This window comes from Aspergillus nomiae (genome assembly GCF_001204775.2).
Source record: "Aspergillus nomiae NRRL 13137 chromosome Unknown contig00110, whole genome shotgun sequence".
Classification (NCBI taxonomy): domain Eukaryota; kingdom Fungi; phylum Ascomycota; class Eurotiomycetes; order Eurotiales; family Aspergillaceae; genus Aspergillus; species Aspergillus nomiae.
The window spans coordinates 34,628-60,354 of NW_015378165.1; the positions used below are offsets into that span (position 1 = coordinate 34,628).

The 25,727-nt window shown below is 48.6% G+C and overlaps 11 protein-coding genes across 11 annotated transcripts; 4 read left to right on the forward strand and 7 right to left on the reverse strand.

The window, feature by feature from the left end:
* Positions 1-678: 678 nt before the first annotated feature.
* ANOM_003833 (nascent polypeptide-associated complex subunit family protein) lies at positions 679-2,099 on the reverse strand. Its single transcript, XM_015549090.1, has 4 exons — positions 2,018-2,099; positions 1,790-1,871; positions 1,149-1,319; positions 679-1,002 (listed from the first exon to the last, which is right to left on the reverse strand). Exons 2-4 carry the CDS (start codon positions 1,833-1,835, stop codon positions 755-757), a joined length of 465 nt encoding a protein of 154 aa, XP_015407504.1. The 5' UTR covers positions 1,836-1,871; positions 2,018-2,099; the 3' UTR covers positions 679-754.
* Positions 2,100-2,865: 766 nt separating this feature from the next.
* ANOM_003834 (putative short-chain dehydrogenase/reductase family protein) lies at positions 2,866-4,008 on the reverse strand (the record flags this gene model as incomplete). The annotated part of the gene is made up of 2 exons (XM_015549091.1): positions 2,866-3,707; positions 3,789-4,008. Coding segments are annotated over 2 exons (1,059 nt in total), but the record flags the coding sequence as incomplete, so codon positions are not given.
* Positions 4,009-4,582: 574 nt separating this feature from the next.
* Positions 4,583-5,422, forward strand: ANOM_003835 (uncharacterized protein; the record flags this gene model as incomplete). Its single annotated transcript, XM_015549092.1, has 4 exons — positions 4,583-4,624; positions 4,689-4,707; positions 4,800-4,880; positions 4,929-5,422. 4 exons carry the CDS (start codon positions 4,583-4,585, stop codon positions 5,420-5,422), a joined length of 636 nt encoding a protein of 211 aa, XP_015407510.1.
* A 272-nt stretch (positions 5,423-5,694) lies between these two features.
* Positions 5,695-6,734, reverse strand: ANOM_003836 (palmitoyl-(protein) hydrolase; the record flags this gene model as incomplete). The annotated part of the gene is made up of 6 exons (XM_015549093.1): positions 5,695-5,800; positions 5,853-6,241; positions 6,303-6,356; positions 6,419-6,509; positions 6,582-6,593; positions 6,652-6,734. 6 exons carry the CDS (start codon positions 6,732-6,734, stop codon positions 5,695-5,697), a joined length of 735 nt encoding a protein of 244 aa, XP_015407509.1.
* A 1,519-nt stretch (positions 6,735-8,253) lies between these two features.
* On the reverse strand, positions 8,254-9,692 carry ANOM_003837 (uncharacterized protein; the record flags this gene model as incomplete). Its single annotated transcript, XM_015549094.1, has 2 exons — positions 8,254-9,609; positions 9,666-9,692. The coding sequence occupies 2 exons, from the start codon at positions 9,690-9,692 to the stop codon at positions 8,254-8,256; spliced, it is 1,383 nt and encodes a 460-aa protein (XP_015407508.1).
* A 339-nt stretch (positions 9,693-10,031) lies between these two features.
* ANOM_003838 (putative GPI anchored protein) lies at positions 10,032-10,821 on the reverse strand (the record flags this gene model as incomplete). The annotated part of the gene is made up of 2 exons (XM_015549095.1): positions 10,032-10,346; positions 10,405-10,821. 2 exons carry the CDS (start codon positions 10,819-10,821, stop codon positions 10,068-10,070), a joined length of 696 nt encoding a protein of 231 aa, XP_015407503.1. The 3' UTR covers positions 10,032-10,067.
* Positions 10,822-11,744: 923 nt separating this feature from the next.
* ANOM_003839 (copper transporter family protein) lies at positions 11,745-12,379 on the reverse strand (the record flags this gene model as incomplete). Its single annotated transcript, XM_015549096.1, has 2 exons — positions 11,745-11,859; positions 11,913-12,379. The coding sequence occupies 2 exons, from the start codon at positions 12,377-12,379 to the stop codon at positions 11,745-11,747; spliced, it is 582 nt and encodes a 193-aa protein (XP_015407502.1).
* An 817-nt stretch (positions 12,380-13,196) lies between these two features.
* Positions 13,197-15,388, forward strand: ANOM_003840 (ferric reductase family protein; the record flags this gene model as incomplete). The annotated part of the gene is made up of 2 exons (XM_015549097.1): positions 13,197-13,360; positions 13,420-15,388. The coding sequence occupies 2 exons, from the start codon at positions 13,197-13,199 to the stop codon at positions 15,386-15,388; spliced, it is 2,133 nt and encodes a 710-aa protein (XP_015407514.1).
* A 1,810-nt stretch (positions 15,389-17,198) lies between these two features.
* Positions 17,199-19,234, forward strand: ANOM_003841 (DUF3237 domain-containing protein; the record flags this gene model as incomplete). The annotated part of the gene is made up of 5 exons (XM_015549098.1): positions 17,199-17,429; positions 17,515-18,006; positions 18,073-18,393; positions 18,454-18,748; positions 18,802-19,234. Coding segments are annotated over 5 exons (1,335 nt in total), but the record flags the coding sequence as incomplete, so codon positions are not given.
* Positions 19,235-20,120: 886 nt separating this feature from the next.
* Positions 20,121-22,172, reverse strand: ANOM_003842 (methylisocitrate lyase ICL2; the record flags this gene model as incomplete). Its single annotated transcript, XM_015549099.1, has 6 exons — positions 20,121-20,418; positions 20,476-20,899; positions 20,951-21,051; positions 21,093-21,362; positions 21,419-21,707; positions 21,764-22,172. The coding sequence occupies 6 exons, from the start codon at positions 22,170-22,172 to the stop codon at positions 20,121-20,123; spliced, it is 1,791 nt and encodes a 596-aa protein (XP_015407512.1).
* Positions 22,173-22,919: 747 nt separating this feature from the next.
* ANOM_003843 (asparagine synthetase B family protein) lies at positions 22,920-25,269 on the forward strand (the record flags this gene model as incomplete). Its single annotated transcript, XM_015549100.1, has 6 exons — positions 22,920-23,085; positions 23,141-23,598; positions 23,681-23,764; positions 23,817-24,078; positions 24,134-24,325; positions 24,389-25,269. The coding sequence occupies 6 exons, from the start codon at positions 22,920-22,922 to the stop codon at positions 25,267-25,269; spliced, it is 2,043 nt and encodes a 680-aa protein (XP_015407513.1).
* Positions 25,270-25,727: the final 458 nt, after the last annotated feature.

Genomic DNA, 25,727 nt, shown 5'->3' on the forward strand with positions numbered 1-25,727 from the left:
GCACCGGCGATGCGAAGCTCTGCAAGCGTCAGTCAATGCAAGCCCAGCTTCGGGCCCGGAGGCATTCCCGCTCGTGAGCAAACGTCTCCACTAAACAGTACTATGACTGGCTTAGCAATACCAATACCCTTGCATGTACGATAGCACCACCCCCGCCGACAACTGTTGGCGCGAGTTGACGTTAGCCGAGTTGGCAGTTTTCGTTCGTATACTCTATGATTTATGGCATTTACTGGTCGGGATCTTTATTAATTATGCATGGAAGGCGAAAGGAATTAATAAACTAGTCGCATTGTACTTGTCTACAGCTGTTCGTAGGATTACAATACTTGTATATAAATGTCGGTGTTCGCTTTGCGACATGCTTCTTACCTATCATCTGTAAGAAAAGTACTAGAATCCTACGGTTACTGTACCCTTAACAGCAGAACTTCTAGCACAATCTCATTGAACCCTGTCAACAAGACCCCTCCCATCCTCTTCACCCATTGTGCCACTCACAATCATCAATCCCAACAACACAATGACCCATCAGACCCCACCTTAGAATCCAGTTCCAAAGAAACAAAAGGAACCAGGAGAATAAAGTCCTCAAAAAATAACAAGAAACCGATTAAGAAAAAGTAAAGTGTTAGAGTTAGTAAAGGAAAGAAAAAGAAAAAAAAGATTATGACAGCCCTTTTTTAATGTCTTTGTTCACATTTTTATATCAATCAATTAAAACGCATGATATGATATGATATGGTTAACGAATTTACTCGACATTGCTCTCGAAGTTCTCGCCCTCAACCAGATCGGGGATATCATCCTCATCATCATCCTTCTTGCCCTCGGCGCCGGCCTGGTTCTTCTGCATGTTCTGGTAGCTCTCGGCGAGCTTGCGGAGGGAGGCGAGGCTGTCGGGGCCAAGCTGGTTCAGGATACCGGGGACGAGCTCGGTGAGTTCCTTCTCTTCGCCGTTACCGTAGAGAGCGAAGGTGTTGGAGGGGACGGAGGCGTGGACTTTATAGAGAGTAGAATCAGTAAGCAAGTTGTACTTTTTTGGGGGGATTTCTTGTGAGGTTGCGACGTTTTTCCAGCCGGCGGGTGTGCCGGGTGGATTTATAAGCGCCGGTTGTGTGGGTGGATGGATGGGTGGTTATATATACCCTTGGGAGCACCGAAGTGGATGACGTTTCCGTCTTCCTTGAACATGTTGACCTCCTCGATGGCCTGGATGGGCTGGACGTTCATCTTCTTCAGGGTAGCCTGGAGCTTCTTGTCGTCGGCGCCGGAGGACTTGTGGACCTTCTTGACCTTGCGGCGGGGAGTGCCCTTGCCTCTGTTTTTTAGGGTAGTTCGTCAGTCGGGTGGATTCATGGTCGGGGTTGTAAGAATTGAGAGTAGATCAGAGAAGGGCGAGATAGGGCATTGGGGGAGTGTGTTGGGTTAATTTCCCATTTTTCGTGGTCGAATGGCGGTACCCGAGAGAAACTGTGCGAAAAGAAAGAGAATTTATACGTACCCTGTTCAACATGAAGATATAGGTTAGCTAACGGATCACGTCACATTATCCAAGTCATTCAAAGGAATTCCCATTTCTGAAGCTGCCCGGGATTTCATGTCGCGACTGGCGTCTGGTCTTTGGAGCTTTGGCGGTTTGCAGACTCGTCCGCGACGGGTATCGCATTTCCTCCGGCTTAAGCGACCAGTTCCTCTCGCTGCCAATGCCACTAAATCCCAGGACCACTTATTTCCAGAAAGGATTGGGGGGAAATGGAGGGGAGAAAAATATGGAATGGACACGTACCAATCCGCACGCTAGCCTGCATGCGAGCCAACTTTGCCTGATCCATGATGATGATTGTGTGTTGAGAAGATGTTCCTTGAACCTAGTGGGATGAATGGACGTCAATAATCTGGATCTGTGGAAACTCGGACTCGGTAAGGCTTTGTGGCAGAATGTGTGGCTGCCAAGAAAGCGGTGGCTGATGCTCCATGTCCAACAGATGAGGGGAAGAGGGACAACAATACACACCGGTTAGGGGAGACAAAGGACGAATAGAAGGTTACAGAGAGTAAGAAGGGGGGGAAAGAGTCCACGTACCAAGAAGATAAAAATCGTTGGTCAGTTGAATGGTGAGAGTCTCAAGTGGTTGAGTTGAGAAACACACTGTGGCTGATGATGAGGTGAAAGTTGGTTTGTGTGGGGGGTTAATGCTGACTTGTGGCGCTTCCTCTACATTTTCTACTCACGACGACTGAGTCCTGCCCGGGCTATTTCCTCTACACGGTCGGGCATTTTCTTCTTTTACGCTGGTTTGTTTCACCTTCATACGTGCCTCCCTCTTCTACCTGAATTCTCCTCTCCAGTCGGTCGGCTGGTGGTCCGGATATTGATTGTGGGCTCGAATGGGCTCTCGAGGTTTGGCAGCTGCTCGGCTAAACCCTAACGATCATGGATCCGTCATCATGCATGTCAATCCGGTTATGCATGGCTGAAGACGACGAACTCGGGCAAGACCAGCTCTCTGCCATTCTTTGTGGTTTTCGCAACAGAGCTCTCCTGTCCGTTTGGATGCACTCATCTCGTACCGCTTTAGCTGTCTTGCTAGGTGATCCGCCGCATACTTTACTAATTCCGGTCACAGTAATTCGTAACCTGAGCGTTTGAAGGCGGATTGGATTGTTTTGTAAAAAGAGAGAAAAGAAAAGAAAGACAAAAAATATATAATAGAATGACACTGATTAGCCAAACATCTAGCCAAAAACAACTGTATCGAGTACAATAGTCCAAAATAGATAGCGATTAAGATTAGGCATATATATCAACCAGATTATGTGTACCAGATTGCCAGGCAACACGAGGCAGAACAGACCAGAGGATCACGATTTCTCGGCGATCTGATTCTCCGTCCATTCCCAGAGCTTTCGTGCCATGTCTGCATCATCGGCGAATCTGCTCGAGCCGCGCACCCCGATTGGGACATAGTAAGCCCCGTTGACCAGTTGCTCTCTCTCCGTCCCAGCCGCCCAGAGCTGATTCATTGCTCCTGTGCGTATACTACGAAACACAGTAGAAAGTATATTAAGCCCAAATCTTGAGACGGCATTCATCGCGCTGGTATGGCGATATAGTTCGCTGGACACTGCACCCGGATGAACAGAAACCGAGAGAATCTCTGGGTATCGGCGAGCAAGCTCCGACGCGAAAAGGATATTGGCAGCTTTGGACGCGCTATAACGGACTAGCGTGTGGGCGGCCAGGAGAGCAGACGTTGAGGTCATGACATCAAAGGACGGAGCAGCATGGCTCCCCACGGAACTCAACGTCACTATTCTTACATCTGATGAGGGGCTTCCGACGGTTTTTTTTAGCGTGGGGAGGAGCAGTTTGGTAAGCAGGAAATGGCCTATATGATTTGTTCCGAATTGAATTTCGAACCCTTCCTTTGTAAGCTCTGGCGGATTCGCCATGGTGCCGGCGTTGAGGATCAGGATATCCAAGCGGTCACACTCCGAGCAAAACTTCTCTGCAGCATCGCGTATAGACTGGAAAGAAGACAAATCAAGATCAATATGTCTGATGTCGACGGAGGCGGAAATAGTGTCATGAATCGAGCTGATGGCCTCGCGAGCTTTAGTGGCATCTCGAGCGGCGAGGTATATGCGGGACGGGTTATGTTGCGCAAGCTGAAGAACGGTCTCTTTTCCAAGACCAGCATTCCCTGAAAAAGAATTCGTCACATGTTAGTATGTTATGGCTGGAAAGAGGGTCTGTACGAACTCGAAACTCAGTCAGGATTTACCTCCTGTGACAAAAATGACCTTCCCGGAGAGGTCGCCAATATCTCTTCTCGGCTCAAAGGAGAATCCCAACAAGCCAAAGGTAGCTTCGCTCAACGTAGGACCAAGACTTGAGTACATATCCAATGGATGGCGCAAGCCTTGCCAGGCAAAAGAGCCATTGAGAGCGAGATTTTGATAGAGAGACATGTCGAACGTAATGTACTGTATTTTAGTCAAAGAGGAGCTGTGCAGTTAGCTGACGCCTTTCTAGATATATAATACTAGCCGGGTCTTTTTTGTGCTGGAATGTAGGGATGTCGTGAAACACGGACGTTGACTGCATGGTGCCTCCGCGTTCAGCGACCGAGGTTCCTACGGAGTAGATTAACTCTCGATCTAAATTAACTTCTCCACTTCATAGACGACGCAAGGGATATGCAATTTATCCATCATGGGTTCTCGACTGATTCAAGACATATCTTAATAGGGAGAGTACCGAAAAGGATGAATATACTCCATGTTTGGAGAATCCACTTTTCTCACGTAAATTGTTGTAGTGGTGAGCGAGAGAAGCTAGTGAGATGCAAGGTAAGCGACTAGGTAATCTAACTCCCGTATTCTGGTTTTACTCGGGTAAATATGCACTGTCAGCATGCAACCTTGCAAGACGAAGTAAGAGTCACCACAACACAAATATATTTAGCCATTCAACACTCCATTGTTTGAGTCCGATTTATTCTACACCTCATATTCAACTGCAGATCGTTCCTGGCATTGCTCAAGTGCTATCACTACATACCTTCACATTCTCAAGATGCGATTTCTCTGTTTACATGGCTCCGGCACAAGCGGGGAAGTATGTGGGACAATGACTGCTTTTTCATCTCTCGGCCACATGAAGAATACTAATCGACAAGTAGATTTTTGAGATCCAATCCGGTAATTAAATCAACATCTGGGGACCCTGGAGAGGAAACCGCAGATGACCATGACATTTCGTTCCACAAATCGTTCGTTCTAACCACAAACAGGGGGCATAAGTCAGGCTCTGGAAGCCAAAGGGCATCGCTTCGTATATGTTGATGGCCGATTAGACTCTGAACCTGAGCCAGGTACGAGTTCTTCTTCTTTCTCCATATCATCACCATAACTGGGTCTAGAACTGAAGGGTATCTTGGACCCCCCGTTCTACAAACACTATCCCCGCGATACCGCACCCGGTGAAGACCTCGCGCGTGCGATCGAGTACACCATGGATATCATTAAGAAGAAAGGCCCATTCGACGCTGTAATGGGGTTCTCACAAGGCGCTGCTCTTGCAGGTTCGCTTCTTATTAACCATGCCAAAACAAATGACGTGCCGCTGTTCAAAGCCGCTGTCTTCATCTGCGGTGCGGCGCCGTACGAGACATCTGGAATGGAGACTATCCAGCCGACGCCAGGGGAGTATCTGATCAATATTCCTACGACTCATATTGTAGGTAAGCAGGATGGGATTTACGACCTCAGTATGCAATTGTATGGTCTGTGCGAACCATCGAAGGCGGAGTTTTACGACCACGGATCGAGGCATTTGATTCCCTTCGATGCTAAGAATACAGAAGCCATGGTTGCTGCTATCGAAAAAACCATTAAGCGCGCGAAGACAGGTTAGGACTCAAGAAACTTGCTTTGCTTTACTCGAGATGTGAAAACGATACGAACAGGGAATCATGTACGGCGTGCGTCTGGGTTTATTGAACAATAGATGAATAGGAACACATGTATAAAGCAGAATTCTGATGCTCAATGCTATCTCTTTGAATCATCGCTTCTATCTCTGGAATGGTATCTCAAGAACAAAACCGCAACCAATAAGCATACCATACCCAAGACCATGCTAGATGTCATCTTCTCCAAGATCGAAACCCGGGGGGGACCATCAAGTCATAGCCCGGCGGAAGCCTGACCATCACCTTCCGCAGGGATGACCTGCTGAAGGAATTTCTCCAGATCTTCGATTTCCTGGGGATCGGCAGAATGGCCAAGATCACTAACACCGAATCAGTAACTTAGTCATACCGTGTAAAAATGGCAATACTCACGGGTAAGAGTTGAACTGAACATTCTCCACTCCGAGGTCTTGAAGCAGCTTTGACGAGGTCTTTCCAAACTCATACTTCACTATCTCATCATCGGTCCCATGAGCAAGGAAGAACGGTGTCTTCTTGTTGGGCCAGTCCTCGGGAATCTGGTTCTTGATGCGATCGCTCAGAAGCAAATAGCATGAAAGTCCGAATACACCTCCCAGCTTTTCCTTATTGGTAACACCTGTAAACACAGACATCGCGCCTCCTTGAGAGAATCCACCTAGAACTATGCGCGAAGGATTGATGCCCTGGTCGATTTGTTCCTTGATCAGGGTGTTGAAGTACTCGCGGGAGCGGAGGATGCCTGGTTCGTCCTGGGTGCGGATAGCTTCTTCGAAATCCAGCTGCGAAGGTGTTAAATGAGACCAATTTGATAGGAATGCACCAGGAACAAGGATAACTCACATCACGGCCGAGCTTGGAAAGGTCGTACCATCCAGGCATTGACATACCAAAGTTCTGCAGCGCGCAGAATCGAATATCAGCCCATTATCTCTCACCCTAGAACATAATTTACATACCACTGTGATAGGAATCATGGGCGCATTGGGAAAAATAAAAGTAACTTCTTCGAACAAGCCTCTACGGCGCCAGTTCTGAGCAAGGCCCATCCTATCCGGAGAACCTGGTTAGTGCCTGTATTTGGCATCCTTCAATTTCTTCGAGGGAGAAGGTAATACATACCATCCAGCACCGCTATTCCAAGGGAAAGCTGTTAGCTAACTGACACTACGTTAAAGGCATGAACACCAACCTGTCGCCCAGGCCATGAGCCATGATCACGGTGGCCGTGTGTTTCTTGAGTGCGGGAACAACAAAAGGAGCTCGGGTCGCCATTTTGCTGGTTTTTAAACAGTCGCAATGAGATATTGACAGAATAAGCGAGTGTAAATAAAGAAGACAAGAATGAAGCCCGCAAAAGAAGAAAAATCGGAGAATAGGGAGAAGGAAAGCTAGATAACCAAGACGATAACGCGATAAACAATCCCCCGCGATTCTGCCTATCTAAGTCCTCACCGCCTATTACGATGATGGATTGTGCCCCCACAAAGAGCAGAAAACCTAACTTTGTATTAGCTTTAATGGGTGTGAGGTAAACAGTGATGCTGTACAAATAATAAACACTGCACAACCCAATGCATGCTGCCTTGGGGTAAAAATGATTCGGCAGTGATGGCAAAGACGTTCCCTAAGCGGTACAATGGACATGGGGGAGGAAATATTGGCCTTCTCGGTGTTAGTATATATAGACATTGTCTGGCTAAAATGTGTTGAAAAACAACCGAACGTTTGTTCTCAATGACTAGAACTTTAATGTTGTCCAGCTGGTTATTGATACCGCACCATCTTGGATTAGGGTTACAGAACCGATAAGTGGGAAATGCTCTATAAAATATCATGTAAAACACGCCCCGTCTTTAAGGAGGCGTAATTCAAAGCAGTTCAGTAAAATACAGTGCTCCAGCCCCATTTCAAGAAACCTGGAATTTGCCTTCTGAGATATAAGGGTCCTACATGCTACCAGGGGGGTTACTATGTACCAGTAGTAAATCATATAAAAATCCAAGTTTATCATATTGTTCGGTAAACGGAAGATAAAAGCTTTAGTCAGATCTTTGAACTATACATATAACCGAGCTATGGGAAGGTATACTATCACAGGTGTTTGCAGTGAGCAGGCCATACCTATGCCTTTGCCTGGAGAGGCGGGTGATGGCCCTTCATGACTATTTACCCAAATTCTACATATCAACGGAGCTCATTGGCCTCAAGATAGGAGCTGTCCCGATGAGGTCAAGTGGTGTTCATTGGATTCTGGGACGTCCTACATAGGGCTTGCTCGGCTATACCTTAAGACTCCGTCTGTCGAGTATTTATATATTGCAGATCATGGGAATTGAGAGGTAATCTAGTAAATCATCGTACGGCATGAAGCAGAGGGAACTTGATCCGTGATTTTCCTGGGGCTTCCTCCTCGTCACAATCCATGATCTAGTGAATATTTGAGGGAATGATAACCTTGAGATACCAACACCGAACAACTTTTACTATAACAAAGAAACATCCGATATACCACAGAAAGACTTAGGTCGTTCCCAGAAAAACCTTGCATACTGGACTCACCTGCGAGCGCTTCACTTTCTTACAAGCATGCTATGAGCTTCCATATTGACTTCTTATAGGGACATTAAAGGCTGGGTTGTATCTCATAACAAATTGAGGGTTTCTAAAGCAAGCACGGATGTTGCATTGAATATTACCTAGTTAATATGATGACCAGTTCTATATACTAGATTAAACCCATAAAGTACAAGCGATGGAAAGATCAAGAAGAAACCACATATAGACAAATCTATTACACACAAAGATCGTACACCTCCTTCCTCACCGACTCGATAACATTCAGGATAAATAAATCCTCCACGACACCCTTCTGCCACGTAAACATCAACACCAAACAACCATCACCACCTGAAACAACCGAGACCTCAAACGCGCTTCCCGTAACAGACGCACTCTGTGAGAAAACGACACGCCCAACCCGCGGTATCCCTTCTGCTGACGTGCTAGAAGTAAAAGCCCCGATATTCGACACCTCGTAGGTAGACGACCTCGGCAGCCCGACCTTTGACAGGTAGAGCTCGTTTTGGTAATCGTTTACGTACCTAAGGAGATTGGCGGTAGTGTCCTTGCCCTCTTTGCTGAGTTCCTTTTCGATTGTCGCGCGAGACCGCACGGTCACGGACCAGGGGAATGAGGCCTCATCGAGATCTTTCCGGGAGTAGTCTTCGGTGTATTCTTGAACCCAGACGCCCATCGAATCTTCTGTGATGGGGTCAGGAAGCCAGCGGCGATTGGACATCGCGCCGGAGCACCTGACCTTCGTGGAGGATTCGGGAAGATGGGCGAAGAGGGAGCGAGCGATGACTGTTTGGAGAGCGGCTGTTATGGTTGTCTTGTTTTCGCGGCAGCGGTCCCTGAATGTTGATGATATATGCTTTGGGAAGACGATGTGTTTTGGCTTCGTCTCCAGTGGGAGCTTGACCTCCGATCCGGTCCATAAACCAGGATCACGAGGGTCATATATCTTAGCTTTGAAGAGTTGAACAGCCAGGTAGGAGTACGATACTGGCTTAGGATGGACGGCTTCCCCAGGCGGCAGAAGCGGCGAATCAGGCGATGGAATAACTTCCTTGACATCATCGACTGTCAACGATGACAAGGATTGCAACGCTTGCAGGAAGGTCCTGTGGAAGACCTTTCCCGAAGAGCCGTCAGAGATAGCATGATGGAAGAAAAAGACGACGGTGAACCGTCTTTCGGTCTCATCGGCATCATCGGTCAACACGAAAATTCTCCAGAATGGCAACGGGAGTTCAAAAGCAGTGTTATGCTGGGTACTCAGCAGCGCGTCTAGCTCTTCATCTCGGTCTTCTGCATCGGGGAAACCGTGCTCACGCTTCTGGAAAAAGACCGATTGGCTCAGGTCGATGTTCGGGAGACGCACAAAGTAAGGTTCCTTTGTCTCCTCGCCGATTGGGACGGCCGAGAGAATTGGGTGCTGCGCAATGAGTATTTCACATGCTTTGTAGACATAGTCTTTGATTGGGAGGGTAAATGTTGGCGGCAGTGTGTAAGTTGCTGCTACCGCTACATTGTAATAGAATCTTAGGTGATGGCGTGCGGTGGAGCATAGCTCCATGCGACCGACCTGCTGGGCGTCAGCTATGGGGGCATGCCGCGGCCCTCATGTGAGCGCTCACTGACCGGTCGAAGCTTTGGGAATTGGTCCATGGCTTTCAATGGGAGATGGTAGCAACGAAAACATGGAAGCCTAAGTGTTAGCGGATGGATAAAATATTGTACATAGATGCACGTGACATAAACACTGCCCTAATATAACATCAGGTGATATGAAAGAATACGAGGGAACGACGGTCGGCTTTTATTCTCCTATCGTGTTGGGCCAAACTTGGTCTTTTTGGATTGTGCATAGCTGCATGATATAAAAAGGTATACTATACAATGGATGCATCACAGGACAACAGAATCATTACTCATGACCATAACACCCCCTTTGCAATGTACAGAGAGGGCGTAAGAAAGAAAAGGAAAGGGAAACTCATTGTTCTCCCATAGCCAGGGAAAAAAAACTACCCAAGGCAAAATTCACAGAATTGCCATCCCACCAACAACTGCAGCACCCAACATTCCCCAAGCAGCCGTCTCTAGGGCAACCGCACCAGCAGTAGATGTAGCGCTACCGGTAGAGGAACTGCTAGAAGAAGAAGGGGAAGATGAGCCGCTCTGCGCCTGGCCGTCAGCAGTGGACTCGTTCGCATTGCGCTTTGCGGCGTCCCCGGTGAATGAAGTCGCCTTAACCCCAGTGTTATTCGAGCAAGAGGAAGGTGCGGAATAGTCCACCTCCGTGAACTGGATATCAGCACACTAAAAATGAAACGTCAGTACCCTACACCACATAAGGATTGATTGATTCAAGACGTACGGCGTAGAGACCACCGCTCGGGTCACCGTTGCTCTGCACCTGGAGAGTTGCGTTCATTCCCTCCGTCAACTTTACGCCGACGACGGACTCATCGAAAGTGACATTGGGGAGGCAGAATGAGCCCAAACCCTCCACTCGGAAGGTCGGGTGAAGAGTAATGTTGAAATTGGTACCAGGGTCGTTTCCGAGAGCGAGAAGTACTTCCACAGCTGTCTGGGCATGGCCCAATGTCAAGGCAACAGGCAAGTCACCGGCGGAAAGAGAGACTTTCGTCCGCTCCGAAGATTGAGACAGTCCACTGCAGGGAAATTGAGACATCTTATCCTCATCGAATCCACGGCTAGTCGGGTAGTTCAGCTTGAAGTGAGCCGAAACCAGGGGCGCAAGAGACGCCAGGGACAGGATTGAGAGCTTCATAGTGGCTGTGGAGTTGAGAGTCAAGAAACTCGAGCGGGATACAGGTATGTAGAGGGAGGAATGATAGACAAATACGATAGGGGAATTGATAATAATATATAGTATTGGGGGGTTGGTTAACAGAAGGTGCAGTGGGCATCGATCGGCAACTTCGGCACTTTTCTACTCATTGGGACCAAACTGTTATCAATTGGAAATTTGGGGAAATTAATGCGTCGGACCCAAGTTCCACATTATCCAAGCATCATTGACATGTTATGAGGTTTCTTTGAAATCTGGACTGGAGTTGAGCGCCATCGTGTTTGCTTGACATGGATCAAGAACGTGCGCGCAGAGACTAAGATGGAAACGGCTAGGAAATGTGCTCATATCTTCTCAAAGCTTCAAAACACCTGCAGTTTGGAGGTGGAGCCCCGTGGTCGGCAATGTGGACCAATGGGGAGAGGCACAAATCAACCACGACCGAGATCCTTGGGCCTGAGGCACTCAAGCGGTCAGTCATCGCGCCATCTTGACCCGAACCCTAGTTGAAGTTTATTGGGCGTAACCTAATGAGCTCATGTAGTCAAAAAGGGAAAGACAATTATGAGACGGGAGCCCCAGAAAATTTCCTAGGCGAGGTAACATCATCTAAGGTCGGGTGGCATTAAAGTGCCACATGGTCGATTAATAGTTATCTTACTGGCAATCATTGACATGAAAAGTGGGCACATGGGTCTCGCAATTGGTACCTTCGAGGAAAGTTCATGATAATAACAACTGATAGAGGTATCACGGAAAAATCATTGAAACGCTCCAAACTCCACTAAATGCATGCAATGCTCGCCTTAACTTCAGAGCCATTGGCGGCAATATCAAGTGTCCAAACGCCAAAACTCAAATTGCAAACATGGAAAAGAAGAATCATGGCTGCAAAAGTGTCGTCAATGGCCATGCTCATTCCATTGTATATACCGCCCCACGGCCAGTTCGCCTAGAAAAGCACCACCCAACACAGAGCAGAAGTAGCCAATGTTCATAGTCATGACAGCCAACATGCTGGAAAAGGAATTAGTACTTAAATCAATGTGGAATGGTGAGTCAATACATACAGCAGATATGATACCCCTGTAATCACGAGAAAAAGGAATGCTCGCGGCAGATCAACACTAAATCTGAACGGAAGGGGCTCGTGTGTAGCCCGGCGCACAACTTTGACGGACTCTTCCACCCCTTGTGCTGTCACGAGTGAAGCCACTTTGGCATCCGGGTCGGTGTCGATACGACCAGCTTCCGTTGACTTGCCCGCGACGGTCACGTAGCGACGATTCAAATGAGCATTCAACCAGTACTGTTCCATGACGCCCTTGAACGCAACCAGGAGTCGGCCAATAATCGATAGAATGATAAGGAAGATGCACGTGCCAGCATACGCGCCACTGGATGACGGAGTCCACTGATTCGAGAACAGGGGTGTGTCCTGGGTATTAACGAAGACCATAGCCATCGACATTGTCATGGATGATGAGGATGACGAAGAGGACGAGTGTGACGAATGATCCATGCTGCTCATATCCATGGTGGCGGCTTTGGAGTTCCCTCTGCGGGTGAGTCTTTAAAATAGTGATATCGATAAATGCGCCCCGCTATATCGGATATCAGATCTCTTTCCCGAAATCAATCAATCAAGAGATTGACAAGATAGTTGTCGTTGCAGTCAGGTAGCGATGCTCGGGATGCTGAGGAGGGAAGGCGAAAAGGGCGAGCGAGAAGAGGGAAAAGAAAACACGACGTAGTGGAGAGAGAATGCCATGATGATTAGAGCCGGCGTTGGGATCTTTATTAAAAGTTGAGACAAACCTAACGGGCTTGAATGCGGACCAGAGCCAAGTGTCACACCAGCAGCCGAAGGGTGGAGACGTGAGCACATTTTAAGGACCGAGGCCAATCATGGACCAGAGATTAGGGCTCCATCCGCAAACATCTACCTTGGAGTCTGAGCAGATTATTAGTCTTCGGGGTGGAAATGGAAACAAACCAAATAATGGAAATAAAATTAATGCAGAGAACACGCGTTAATAATTACTTAACTCGATGGAGACCTGGTTGTTCTATCCATCCGATAAGCATATGGGATCTTTTCGGTCATTTCTGCTAATTACATCTATCCCTCTTTCTCCCTCTTCTCCTTCTCTTCGCACCGAATATGACTTCCTACTGATTTCCCGGTGAATCACGCTTCAGTCGACGCAGATACCACCACGTGAGAACTTCAAAAAGATGACATGATACCCCGCAATAGCGTTATTCAATTAATGGTTATTATTCTCGATTGAAGATTAACCCATATCCGTCACAACTGAACATCGCAAAGAAACAACACGCACAACGCCACCATGTCGATGGGTGGGATGGACATGGGCCCAATGGGCAATATGTCCATGGGCGATGGCGTGCCAGGCCTCTTCTATCTCCAGAAGATGTACTGGGCTGTGGTAGGAAGCGCCATAGCTACTGGGACAGTAGTCAATGCTTTCAATAATCTCCTCGCATTTCAAAGGTCAGTATGCCCCGCCTGTGTGCATCAAGAGATACAAGAAAGCTTACTCGCAGCTATAGACTACGGGACTCCACTCTCACCCCGTCCAAACCCAAATCACTATTCTTCAACACATGCGCTACTCTAACGGCCATCGTTCGAGAAGCAAGCTACGCAACGTTGCCCCCATGGTCGCTAGGTGGCCGTATCTTCCACTTTGCTCCGCTAGGTCCACTAGCCATCATCTTAGCCAATCTAGTCGTGGTCCTTGTCTTCTGCTTCTACAAGTTAGACACAACGGACCAATGGTCATGGGAAAATGTTGGCTATCGCACCGGATTTGTAGCTATTGCCCAGATGCCTCTGATATTCCTTCTGGCAGGAAGACAGAATATCATTGGACTCCTCGTCGGCATGAGTTATGAGAGATTAAATTGGTTCCATCGCTGGATTTCCCGGACTCTCTGGCTAACGGTTACGATTCATATGGGCTTTTGGTTCCGGAGCTGGGGACGCTACGACTACATCACGTACCAACTGAAAAACGATCCCTTGTCGCAACGGGGCTTTGCTGCGTGGTGTATTCTGACCTTTATCGTCCTATCATCTATGGCGCCCATACGACGACTCAGTTATGAATTCTTCGTCTTACAACACCTCGTGACATTTGTTGGATTTACTGTTGCAGTTTGGTTACACGCCGCGCAAGAAGTCAAGGTGTGGGTGTGGATTTCTATCGGGTTGCTCGTTTTTGACCGCGTCGCGCGATACGCATGGGCCACATATGCCAATTTGTCCATCTTCCACCGCTCCACATCGGACACGAAGCATGCTCTCTGGGCTAACCGGGCGTCTTTTACTCCCTTACCAGGAAATGTCACTCGCATTACAATCGACAGCCCGGGCATCCGATGGGAACCCGGACAGCACGTGTTCTTGACATGTCATTCGATAGTACCCCTGCAAAGCCACCCATTCACCATCGCCTCTATTCCTGCGGACAACAAAATGGAGTTTTTCGTACGCTCTGAGAAAGGAGGCACTCGGCGGTTCTTCCGTTATGCATCTAAACATCACCACGTTTTAGGCTCCGGGGATACGGCCGCTGTAAAACCGGCCCGTACCGTGTTCATTGACGGACCGTACGGAAGGATGAGACCTCTCCGTCAGTTTGACAGTGTGGTACTGCTTGCGGGAGGGATGGGTGTGACTTTCATTATACCCTGTCTGCGAGATATTGTGTCACAGTGGAAAATGGAATGTCTCGGAGCGAAGGAGCAGTCCAACAAATCCACACGCCTCACGCCGACCAAACGTATCCGTTTTGTATGGGTGATCAAGTCGCGGGCTCAACTTAGCTGGTTTGAGACGCAGTTACAGTCCGTATTGTCTGACGTAGAAGAATGTCGTCGTGCTCAGCCCGACATGATCCGAGAGATCGAATTGAGCATATATGTGACCTGTGACGAAAAGCTGGAGCCACAGCCACAACAAGCCCAGACTCTCTGCTCGCAGGCCCAGCCTGAATCCACAATTGTCAGCACTCGTCGAGATACCAAGACTATCGAACCAGCTGCTATCACCGATGAAAAACGCAGCAAAAAGGACGATGTTTCGACCCATTCGATCTCCAAGGTTTCTTCCACGGACTCTACATCACAGAATGGCTGCCTTCCTAATGGTGGATGCTGCTGCACAACTGCCATTGAAGACGAGGACAATGACAGCATCACCGAACATAAATGTTCCTGCTCCGGTCATGCCCCTGCCTCTCAGGTTCCGGTGCCGGAACCAGAGAAGCTGGATGTTAAAGCTGCGCCAGTTAGGGCGCCCGAGCTTCCCATGTTCTCCGGTCGACCGCGACCACGAACCATTATTCGCAAAGTCTTGGAGAAAGCCGAAGGCGAAAGTGCCGTGGTGGTCTGTGGGCCGCAGGGTCTATCAGACGATGTGCGCCGGAGTGTGGTGTACTTGAGCGACGAACGGGCAGTGCATAAGGGAACAGGGGCACAAGGCATATATCTACATGCTGAGAAATTTGGGTGGTAGAAGCTTTTTTTTCATGGAAGTATATCATGTATGCTTTATGACTGTATATATCGACTTTTGACCAATGGACATACTTAGCTTACTAATTAAATATACCATATTGCTTCAATCCCAACAATAAACGGTAAAATGTACAATGCCTCATAGGAATCGATAGGTAATAGTACCCAATATGGGCCTATATCCGACGGCGGGCAAGACTGCTTCCTGCCCGATCAAGCAAAGTGAGCGATGTTGGGTGCTTTGTATTTTATTTACCTTATAGTGCTTACTACCGGTCTTTTGCATCAACCTTCGGCCGGCTGGCCTAATGGTAAGGCGTTGCTCTCCTATGGTGGTTCCACTTGTAGTAAAGCAAAGATTCAGGGTTCGAGTCCCTGGTCGGTCGTTTCTTTTTTTTCTTTTCTATCTATGTTTCCCCATCGTTATCATCAGCTCGTTTTCTATTCTGCAGTGCCAAGTATAATCGCCTTTCTCTTTTTCTTCTCGTAATAAGTTTCAGATCTTGACCTTGGAAAAGCCGACCAAATATTGTAAAGCATAGCGTGACAGCTGGTTATATTCCCACTGAAAAACACGGTCATAATTAGGGCCATACCAAATGTATGAAGATACAGTATTACCAGGGGCCAAAACCAAGACGAAGAACCAGCAGGTAACCATCGCCAAACACCCGTCACATCCAAGGTACGCAGTAATCAACCCGCATGGTAAATAAACTATCCGTTGTTTTGTAAACCAGATGCGGTTGGGCTCCGTTCCAAAGTATATCTATAAGATAGACAGACCCTCGCCTAGAACATCCCCAAATGAACCTCTATTTCTACCTCAAGCAATTAGGCAGAAGAACAATGGAGTGAAGTCTAAGACATGAGATTAGGCCTTCCCGCGCAGACACGGAACGCGTGATTTTGGTGGTGGCTGTGCCCACAACGCAACCTCCTTTACTGTGTACACAGAGGATCTGAGTTGATCTGATCTGATCTGATCCGATCCGATCTGATGCTGAGCTTGGAGTTGACTGTGTGACGTGGTGTTGGTCAACTGGAGATCCCAAGGTTTAGAGATCTACGGGGTGAAATAAACTACGTACGACTTTACTGGCACTGATAAGGATGGTTTTCACGTATTTGATACCCGGTGAAAGATGGGAATTGGGGCTTGGAGGGTGGTGAGTTTGTGCTGACGCGGTATGATGAACTGTAAGCGCCGATCAGTACCTGACCCGAGTGTACTTTTGTATGGGCGTATCCGCTATACAGTACGGGGGTACCGGGTATCGCAGAAAAGGAGGATTGTCAGTACAGTATTTGGATTGAGTTGAGCTTTCAATGGAATCTCCCATTCACTTTACATCTCCGGAGGTATTCATAGTTTATTTGGTTCTTAAAATAACTGTATTGAATTAAGGCTCCCTCGTATGCCGTACACTATCTGCGCATGCTTATTGGGTAAAACCATCTTGAGTCAGCATTTGCCGCGTGACAATTTTAGACTTTCCAGCTGAGAGACAAGGCTTCACACCAGAAGGCGTTGGCAAGCATAGCAAGACAATGGAGGCGGAAACGAGTGATAAGAAGAAGTTGATAATGGCGTGATTTCGAAGATAGAGTGAATTAGCAGGGGAGAGGGGGAAAAAATGTTCAGTTGGCATCAGAGAAGAGCGAAATGGATTGGTAATTTCAGGAATGGTATCAGCCGCGGGATCAAACTTACGCCGACGGTAAGGTTTTCGTCCTGACAAGCTCGCGTAACTTAACCGCCACCGTCTCGTCTCGTCTCGTTTTTCTCCTGCCCGTCAACTCTTTCCTTTTCACTTTCTTCCCCCGAGTCTCGCTGCCTTCTGCTCGACCAGCGCCCGTACCTCCATCCTGTTCCGTCGACTGAGCCCGTTGCGATCATCTCTTTCTTTAATCTAATCGCTTCAGATAATCCATCCACCATCGATTTCATCAATCCTTTTGTCGTGAACATGGGTCGTACCGTCGACCAGGAAGTTCACGCGGCGTTCGTCGAGTTCCGCGCCAAGGAAGACGATAAGGTGCGTGTCTTTGTATTTTCCGTAATATTTCAGCCCGCCGCCCCAACACCGCGATACTGACATGACCACTTTGTTTGCGTGATAGTGTCTCTCCGTCCAGTGTATCTACTGCCAGCAGATCCGCGCCAAAAACACCTCGCGTCAGAAGCAGCACCTGCTGGAGTGCCCCGGTCTCCGTGGCCATACCAACCCCCAGGCTCAGTCTCAGGCTGCTCCGTCCGCCCCCAACGGTATCGGTGCTACCAATGGATACCCTCCTACTCCCAATGGCGCTACAGCCACTGCACCAGGCGCTGGTCCTGGCCCAGGTGCCCTGCCTACTCCCAACGGGCCCATGATGTCGAACGGTGTCAATCCCCATGCTACCCCAATGCAGACGCCACTGCAGAATATGCAAGGCCGCGCTTCCCTTCCAACTTCCGGCCCCACCGGCACATCCTCTGGTCCCCCATCGCAACAAGCTGCTCGTGCGACTCCCAAGTCTAAACCGAAAACTTCGTCCTCAAGTTTGCCCGCTCCTCCTTTGGATGATGTGCATGCTGCGTTTGTCGAGTTCCGTGCGAAGGAGGAAGACAAGGTAAGATATGCCTCCGCTAGTGCCATGCCTGATATTGCCGAGCATCCCTGTCTGACTGGGGCCCAGTGTCTCTCCGTCCAATGCATCTATTGCCAGCAAGTCCGCGCCAAGAACACGAGCCGTCAGCGTCAACATCTCTTGGAATGTCCCACCTACCTCAGCGTGATGAAGGATTCGATCCCCGCCAACAACCTCCTCCACACTTTCCCTGAAGGCGACGTGGCTCGCTCATTGCAGATCCCCGCGCCTACTCTTGAACTGGACTTCCGCATGAGCATAAAGATGAACCCGAAGGTAGCTGTTGGCCAGAGCCTTTGGGGCCAGAGAGATTGGGTCACGTTTGTTGGTGGCCAATGGGCTGGCAGATGGGGCAAGGGTATCGTGCTGGTATGTTGGAGGATTCACCAACCAATGATTTCGAGCGCGATAAGCTGACTAAGTTTTTAGCCCGGAGGACAAGATTCGCAGATTGTGACCAAGGAATCCGCGACCAGCCTTCGCGCAAGCTACATGCTTCAAACCGCAGATGATCCCCCGGCTTATATCATCGTGAAGACCAATGGGTGGCTCACAGGCGCCAAGGATGTTCTGGACAAGGTCAACGATCCGGGCGTCGCGGACACGATCAACCCCAACACGTACAAGTACCGTATCAACCTCACCATGGAGACTGGCGACGAGCGCTACGCATTTTTGAACACCTTGATGTGGGTTGGCAGTGGTTGCCGCAGGGGCCATGAAGGTTAGTCGGAATCGCAATCCCGTGCATGCAATACGTGACTGACCGCATTCTAGTCATCTTTGATTCGTTCCGTGTCAATTAATCTGCTACGATATTGCAGCTGTTTTGTCGGTTCTTCAGCGAGTAATTTTTTGAGGGGAAAAATTGTGCTTTAGTTTCTTCGCAACTTGTTTCTCTATCTGCCCCAGAGTATGTCTTGAGCTTTGCCAGTGTTTAAGCCCTGTTGATCTGGATACATGCTTTTTGCCTCATCCCAATCACGAGTCCGCTTGATGCGTCCGTGGACCACCCATGTTCTTTACGACTTCTCTTCGTTTCTGGTTGTTACTACTGTAAGGTATTTCGATTTCTTTGTCTGGAGGTGCAAGACTGGTGAATTTCTACTCTTTTATACTTCCCGATCCTTTTTTTCATATTAGCAGTGCAATGTGAATATCCTGTATCTCTACGAGAATGAAACCTTTCAACTGATCGGAGATATATAAATCTTAGCATGACCACCAGAACCACAAGAATAATAACATAAAACAGTATCACCAATAAAACTAGCGAAAAAAAAGAACCAAACAATATCTAGATCGAGATATAGGATACCGTAAATACCCACTAATCACCAAGCCATGGAATCGGATACACTATACAACTATACAGCTATACAGCTATACAGGTACGGGCAGTAAGTATGTTAGTAAGTAGTAGTACCGGAGTACATATAATACCAAAGAAGCTAAAAAAAATCCGTAACGCAGTATAGTATAGCGTACAGTAATACCTTCCCCCCATAAACCTTAAACCAAAAAGAAAAAGAAAAACAAGCATTATCAAGGTAAAATTACTCAACTACTTAACTACAGGTTTAACTATGGGCCGGCCGGTACGGTGTACTTATTCTCGGCCCGTATATGTTTTTGTTGGGAGATTTATATTGAGTACATAATATGCATACATATGTGCTTTTATGCATGTTGTACTTGTGTTTAAATGGTTATTGGGTTATTGGGTTTGGGATTCTAGCTGGTTTTTTTTTTTGCTTCTTTCTTTGTCTTTCTTTCTTTCTTTTTTGCGACTTTGAGTGCTTGGTATGGTCTTGTGCTGATCATGGGTTTTATGGATTGATTAGTGGTCGATGGGATGGAGGGTCTATTTATGATATAGTTGTGTATTCTGTGAGAGTAGACGTTACATCTAAGGAGAACTGGAAAGTTAAAGATTACTAGGTATATTCCTGACGTGGTAAAAAAAAATAAAATAAACAGTCGTAAATAGGGGTCTATGGTTTACATTCAATGCATCACTATACTTAACATCGACTCTCGTTTGACCTTGTCAGGTCTGTATTCGCCGACACCTTTTTAGAAACCTGCACGTCAAGTTAGTAACAGGGCTCTGTATGGTGATAGTAGTAAAAGATCTTACCCTTTTCTGTGTTTCCTTCTCCCATGCTCTTGCTACTGCTGTTGCCGCTTTGGATGGCACCCAGGATCCCGTCCATGTACGGCGCACCGCTCCATTTCTGATGAGTAAGGACCTCGACCCCGAGTTCCTTCTCACGTGCCTGGATTTGGCGCACGTACGCGAGCATGCCCTCGTCCTTGAAGGCACGGGAAAGCTCCGTTGTCACGGTGGCGTTGGTGTGTAAGCCGGCGAGGGAGATCAGTTGCAGCACGAATCTGTAGGAAATCGCGTATTAGTTTGTGTAATTACTCATGTCAGTAAACGCAACTTACCCGTGCGGGGCAAGGTCCCAGATGAATGACTTGAGGGACTCTTCGGTGAAGCCCTGTCCCATCCAGTTGAACGACGGACTCAGGTTGTAGACCAGTTTCTTGCCGGGGAAGGCGCTCCGTACGTCGCCGGCCAACTTGGCAGCCTTCTCGACGTTGGGATCGCCGGTTTCCACCCAGAGTAGGTCTGCATAGGGGGCAAATTCCTTGGCTCGCTTGGTGGCTGCTGGGAAGCCAGCCTTGTAATGGTAGTAGCCTTCCCGCGTCCGGGGAATATCCCAGGACCAGACCACTGGGGTCTTGGTGTAGTCACTTGCGAGGGCCTTCCGGCGGGTAATAGAGAGGTCGGGATTCTCCTGGACTCGCGTCTTGTATGCATCCCTGACGGACTGAGCCGCCCCTTCTCTCTCGAGGTGTGCGTCGACAGCTAACAAGGTCAGTATATGGATAATTCAAACAGGGAAACAGATGTGAATACCTTCGTCGAAGGTGACAAGCTTGTGGCTCTTGACCCAGTCCAATTCATAAGCATCGATCTCGGCAGGGGCAGCGCTTCCCGCTCCATTGCTTGCAAGGTTTCTGCCAGAGGCTCGACCTCCTCTGTAACTCCCAAGATAAACTCGTGGTCGCGCACATCGATAGCACTGCTGAGCAGTTTTCCACTCTCCGAGTCTGTGCGGGCGATCAGGAGGTTCTCAGAGCCCATCATATCCCACTGGAAACGAGCGGCAACAAGCCGGTTGATATGCTCGCCCACGGGCACAATGACCTTGCCTGCGAGGTGACCGCACTTCTTTCCGCCATGGAGCTGGTCTTCGAAATGGACCGCAGCAGCGCCATTCTCAGCGAAGAGCTTGGCAAGCTTTAGGACGGCAGAGAGTCCTCCGTGTCTACAAGAGTGGCCATTAGTCACTGAATTCTCACAGGGTTCAATCGCATAGCATACCCAGTATCTCCATCCGCGATAATCGGTCGCATGAAATCTACGTAAGGGGTAGATTTCCGCTCCTCGGGGGTCAATTTCCGTCTAGCGTCCCAGTTCTTGCGATCGTGCAGTTGTTGAGCTTTGAACAGTCGCTGGACTTGGTTCGGAACGGTGTTGTACGGGTAGTCACCCATGTCTGGCGATACTTCATGGGTAGTAGTCAGAAGAGAGGAGCATGCCCAACCGGAAATATACAGGACTTCTTGGTTCGGGGCCTGCTGCGTCATCTGCACCGGATCAATGGCGCCCACTGTAAAGGCATCGTCAGCTTCGTACTCGCCCGTTCTGTATTGAACGGACACCTACTGGTATGAACTGGTTTGCCTTCCGCCGCTCTTTCATTCAGCAAGTTGAACAGTTTCCGCGCCATCAAGGAGCTGGGGTACGTCTGTTGTAGTGAGCCCCGTTTACTGACAACGTCCGCAGCCGAATAGGGCCGCTTGATGCCCTCGAAACGCGGCGACTGCCACCACGCTTCCACATCTTTGATCTGTTGCTCGTACAAAGCATCCTCAGCTGCTCCAGCCTTGTCAGCCGTCGATAGAAGTTGGTAGGAATCGCTTGGTAATGCTGTCGACACGGGGGGTTCAACAGCGGATAGCGGTGGCACCGACATCCGCGGATAACCGCATGTGAAGGAACGCAGGGCGAGGCGAGATGGGGACGAGGGAGTCGGAAGGCGTCGAGGGATTCGACGAGGAATTGATCGAAGCATGATCTGGGACAGTGCGATAGATTCACGATCAAGTGAAAAGGTGTATGGAGGAAAAGGGAAGAAGAGAGGAAAGGAAAGGAAGAAGGGACGGAAAGGAATAGTTTCATTTATGATGTTACCTCCGCGGCGATAATGACTAAAGAGAGATGGGCCGACCCGCCAACCTCGGTCGGCTCTGGGGTTCCCGTTTCCCCGCCATCCCTGCGATGGAAGTGCCGATTTTCGCTACAACAACGAACAAGGAGTCTCTCTACTGCTGTTACATCCGAGCACTCGCACTAATATCTATTGGATGGGCCAACACTCTCCAAGTGTGCCTCTTGAATGTAACAAAGGATGACGTCTCATTCTTGTATGTACCCCTGGCCCCCATGAACTTCCAACAAATGAGAACCGTCGCTACTAGTATATGGGGCCAAACGCCGATCAACTTGCCTTGTATCGGACGAGAACAGAGTTTGCATCGTCGAGTTGGTGGCGCATCAGTACACAAGGCCTTCCATGATTGCTCCTGTGTGGACAACAGATGTAGTGGCTGGGCTGTAAGCATCGTATAAGACAGGGATCTAAGGTCTGACATACATATAAGGACAATGAACTTGGACGCTCTGAGCATCTCCAATAGATATATAAGCTTATTCCCCTTTCTTTGCAATCTGAGGGTTGGCACGTTACATATTTGGTGCTGTGCCTCTCTCTCCATCTTCCCCCATCTCACAGTGACTTCACTGTCTCGATACCCTCGCCATGTGTGGATTAACGGCCTTCGTGACTGTGGGGGGAACACCTGGTTGTGCTCACTGTGCCAATGATTTCCTCGGCCTAGAGGAACAGCTCGAGGAAAGCTTAGACTTAGTCAATCATCGAGGTCCAGATGCGCGTGGTCGTTGGTTCAGCCCGGACCACAGGGTTGGTATGTAATCTGTATTCCACAAATAGCTGATTGCGAGGAATTAATCTGCGACAAGGTCTGGGACATGTCCGACTCTCCATCATCGACCTGAGTCCTGCAGGGAACCAGCCTTTCCACGACAGCGAGAACGCGATTCATGCTGTCGTCAATGGCGAGCTCTATGACCATGAGCAGTATCGAACGGAGCTGGCTCATGAATACAGCTTCAAAAGTAACAGCGATTGTGAAATCGTCATTGCACTCTACCGACATTACGGAATCTCCTTTCTCAACAAATTAAGAGGCGAGTTTGCTCTTGTCCTCTATGACGCGAATCGCAAGCTGTTCTTGACAGCCCGTGATCGATATGGTGTCAAGTCACTGTACTATACTATGGTTGGCAATCGGCTTTTAGTCGCTACGGAAATGAAGTCTTTCCTGCCTTTTGGCTGGAAGCCACAATGGGATATCACATGTATCAGGGAAGGAGCCTGGATGAGCGGCTCGCGAATGTTCTTCAAAGGGGTGCATAGAGTACGTACAATCTACACCAAGTCCCTGGGATGTCGTAGATAAGTATTTTCATTGCTGTTGCTTGTATCTGACGATCACTCAGCTTGCCCCTGGTCAGTATATGGTCAGTCAGAACTTCAAGACACCTGAAGTAGGAATGTACTGGGATACCGATTATCCAGATAAAGTAAGGGACACCCAACAAGCACGCATCCCATTGAGATTCTGACCGGATATAGAAAACAGTCTACCCGCATTCCGAAGACGAAGTAATAGATAGAGTCAGGGAGCTTATGCTCGACGCTGTCCGAATCCGACTGCGTGCTGATGTGGGCATGGGGATCTACCTGAGTGGAGGGCTAGACTCGTCCGCCATAGCAGGTATGGCCGTGAAGCTTGTCCAGGAAGGAACCAAGCTCGGAAACGACACAAGCGGTGAGCGTTCAAAAATAGACTGCTTCACAGTCCAATTTGAAAAGGATAGTGGGTTCGACGAGTCAGGTACGTTTAACAACTTTGGTAGTTCCCCCTGAACATATCCCCTGAACGTTGGCAGATATCGCGCGACGAACAGCCGAGTGGTTAGGCGTGGGATATCACCCCATATACTTGGATGAGGAGGCCATTGCCGCCAGGCTCGAGGATACAGTCTGGTATAGTGAAACGCCAGCCGCCAATGTCAATGGAATGGGGCGGCTGGCAGTAGCTGAGGCCGCTCAGGCTATGGGAAAAAAGGTCATCCTCACAGGTGAGCGTCGCTGTCCAATGTAGCATCAATGACCAGCTATGTTAATAGTGCTTCGATCTTTAGGCGAAGGCTCCGATGAGCACTTCTCGGGCTACTCTGATTTGCTGCCAAACTTCCTGCTGGAGCCGGATCCTTCATGGCCACAGTCCCTCGCTAAGCAGGCTGACATTGCAGAAGCTTGGAAAGTCTTGGAGGAAAGAGATCGAGTACTCACGGTGGGCATGGACGAAGTGGCCGCTCCAACAAAGCGTATGCTTAACAATACCACGTTAAGCGCCCGACTAAGCACGATAATCAGTTTGCCATACTCATCCTGGACAGATCAGTTTATGCTGAGGCCCCCGTCCACAGCATTTGCAGAGAACTTCGGTGTTCAGGTCCTCCACAAGATGATGGAGAAATGGCATCCTCTTCATTCAACGCAGTATCAATGGATGAAAACCGTTCTCGCGAACTATATCCTCCGCTATATCGGTGATAATATTGACATGGTTCACCAGATTGAGACACGACCGCCATTCCTTGACCATTACGTTACGGAGTATGCAAATAATATCCCGCCAAGTCTCAAAATCAGATATGATCCTGAGAGTAAAACCTTTCGCGAAAAGCATATCCTGCGTGAAGCTATGAAGCCATTTGTTACGGAGGAAATCTATAACCGTACCAAGCACCCATTTGTCGGACCATTTACATACCAAGAAGATGGCCCCGTACACAACAGCTTAAAACGACTGTTGACAGAAGAAAATGTCAACCAGCTGGGATTTTTCGACAACGATGCGGTGCAGCGCGATTTGGTCAAGGCATTTCGCGATAAGGATGGCATGTGCTTCCAGAGAGCATTCACCGTGGCCCAATACGTTGTCTTGGGACAACGATTTGGGGTCAAGAAGGCCCAGGATCCGGGATGCAGCGAGACATCGTCTGGGCCGCATGTATGAGCCAATTAAGAAGATAACAGGCATTCCCAGAGTTACATGTACGCCTAATGATTCCCCCTTTATGGCATCTGATTCTAGTCTAGCAGTAGCTAAACGATTGTGCAATGCGAGGAAAGGGTTCATGTGAGCATCCGAAGGGATAGCGTTCTCGTAAAACTGTCCGCGTCATCCATGACAATAACGGCCTTACAGTATCATTGGGGATCCCAACAGTTCTGTGACTCGTTTAAACATCGATAACCTGTAAGGGTTGATCCCATGACTTATCGGTGGCGCAGGTTTGCATCTGGTTGGCGCGTACTATTGAATGCAGTACATTGGAAGCCAAATATTGCGATCCTCGGATATAGCTTAGTACTCACTGTATGGACTATGCGCACAAGATCCGAGGCCTAAGATACATTCTTTTCGAGGCGGATCGGTCAGGACATCAGCGCCTGGTGGTTCACTCTCCACCT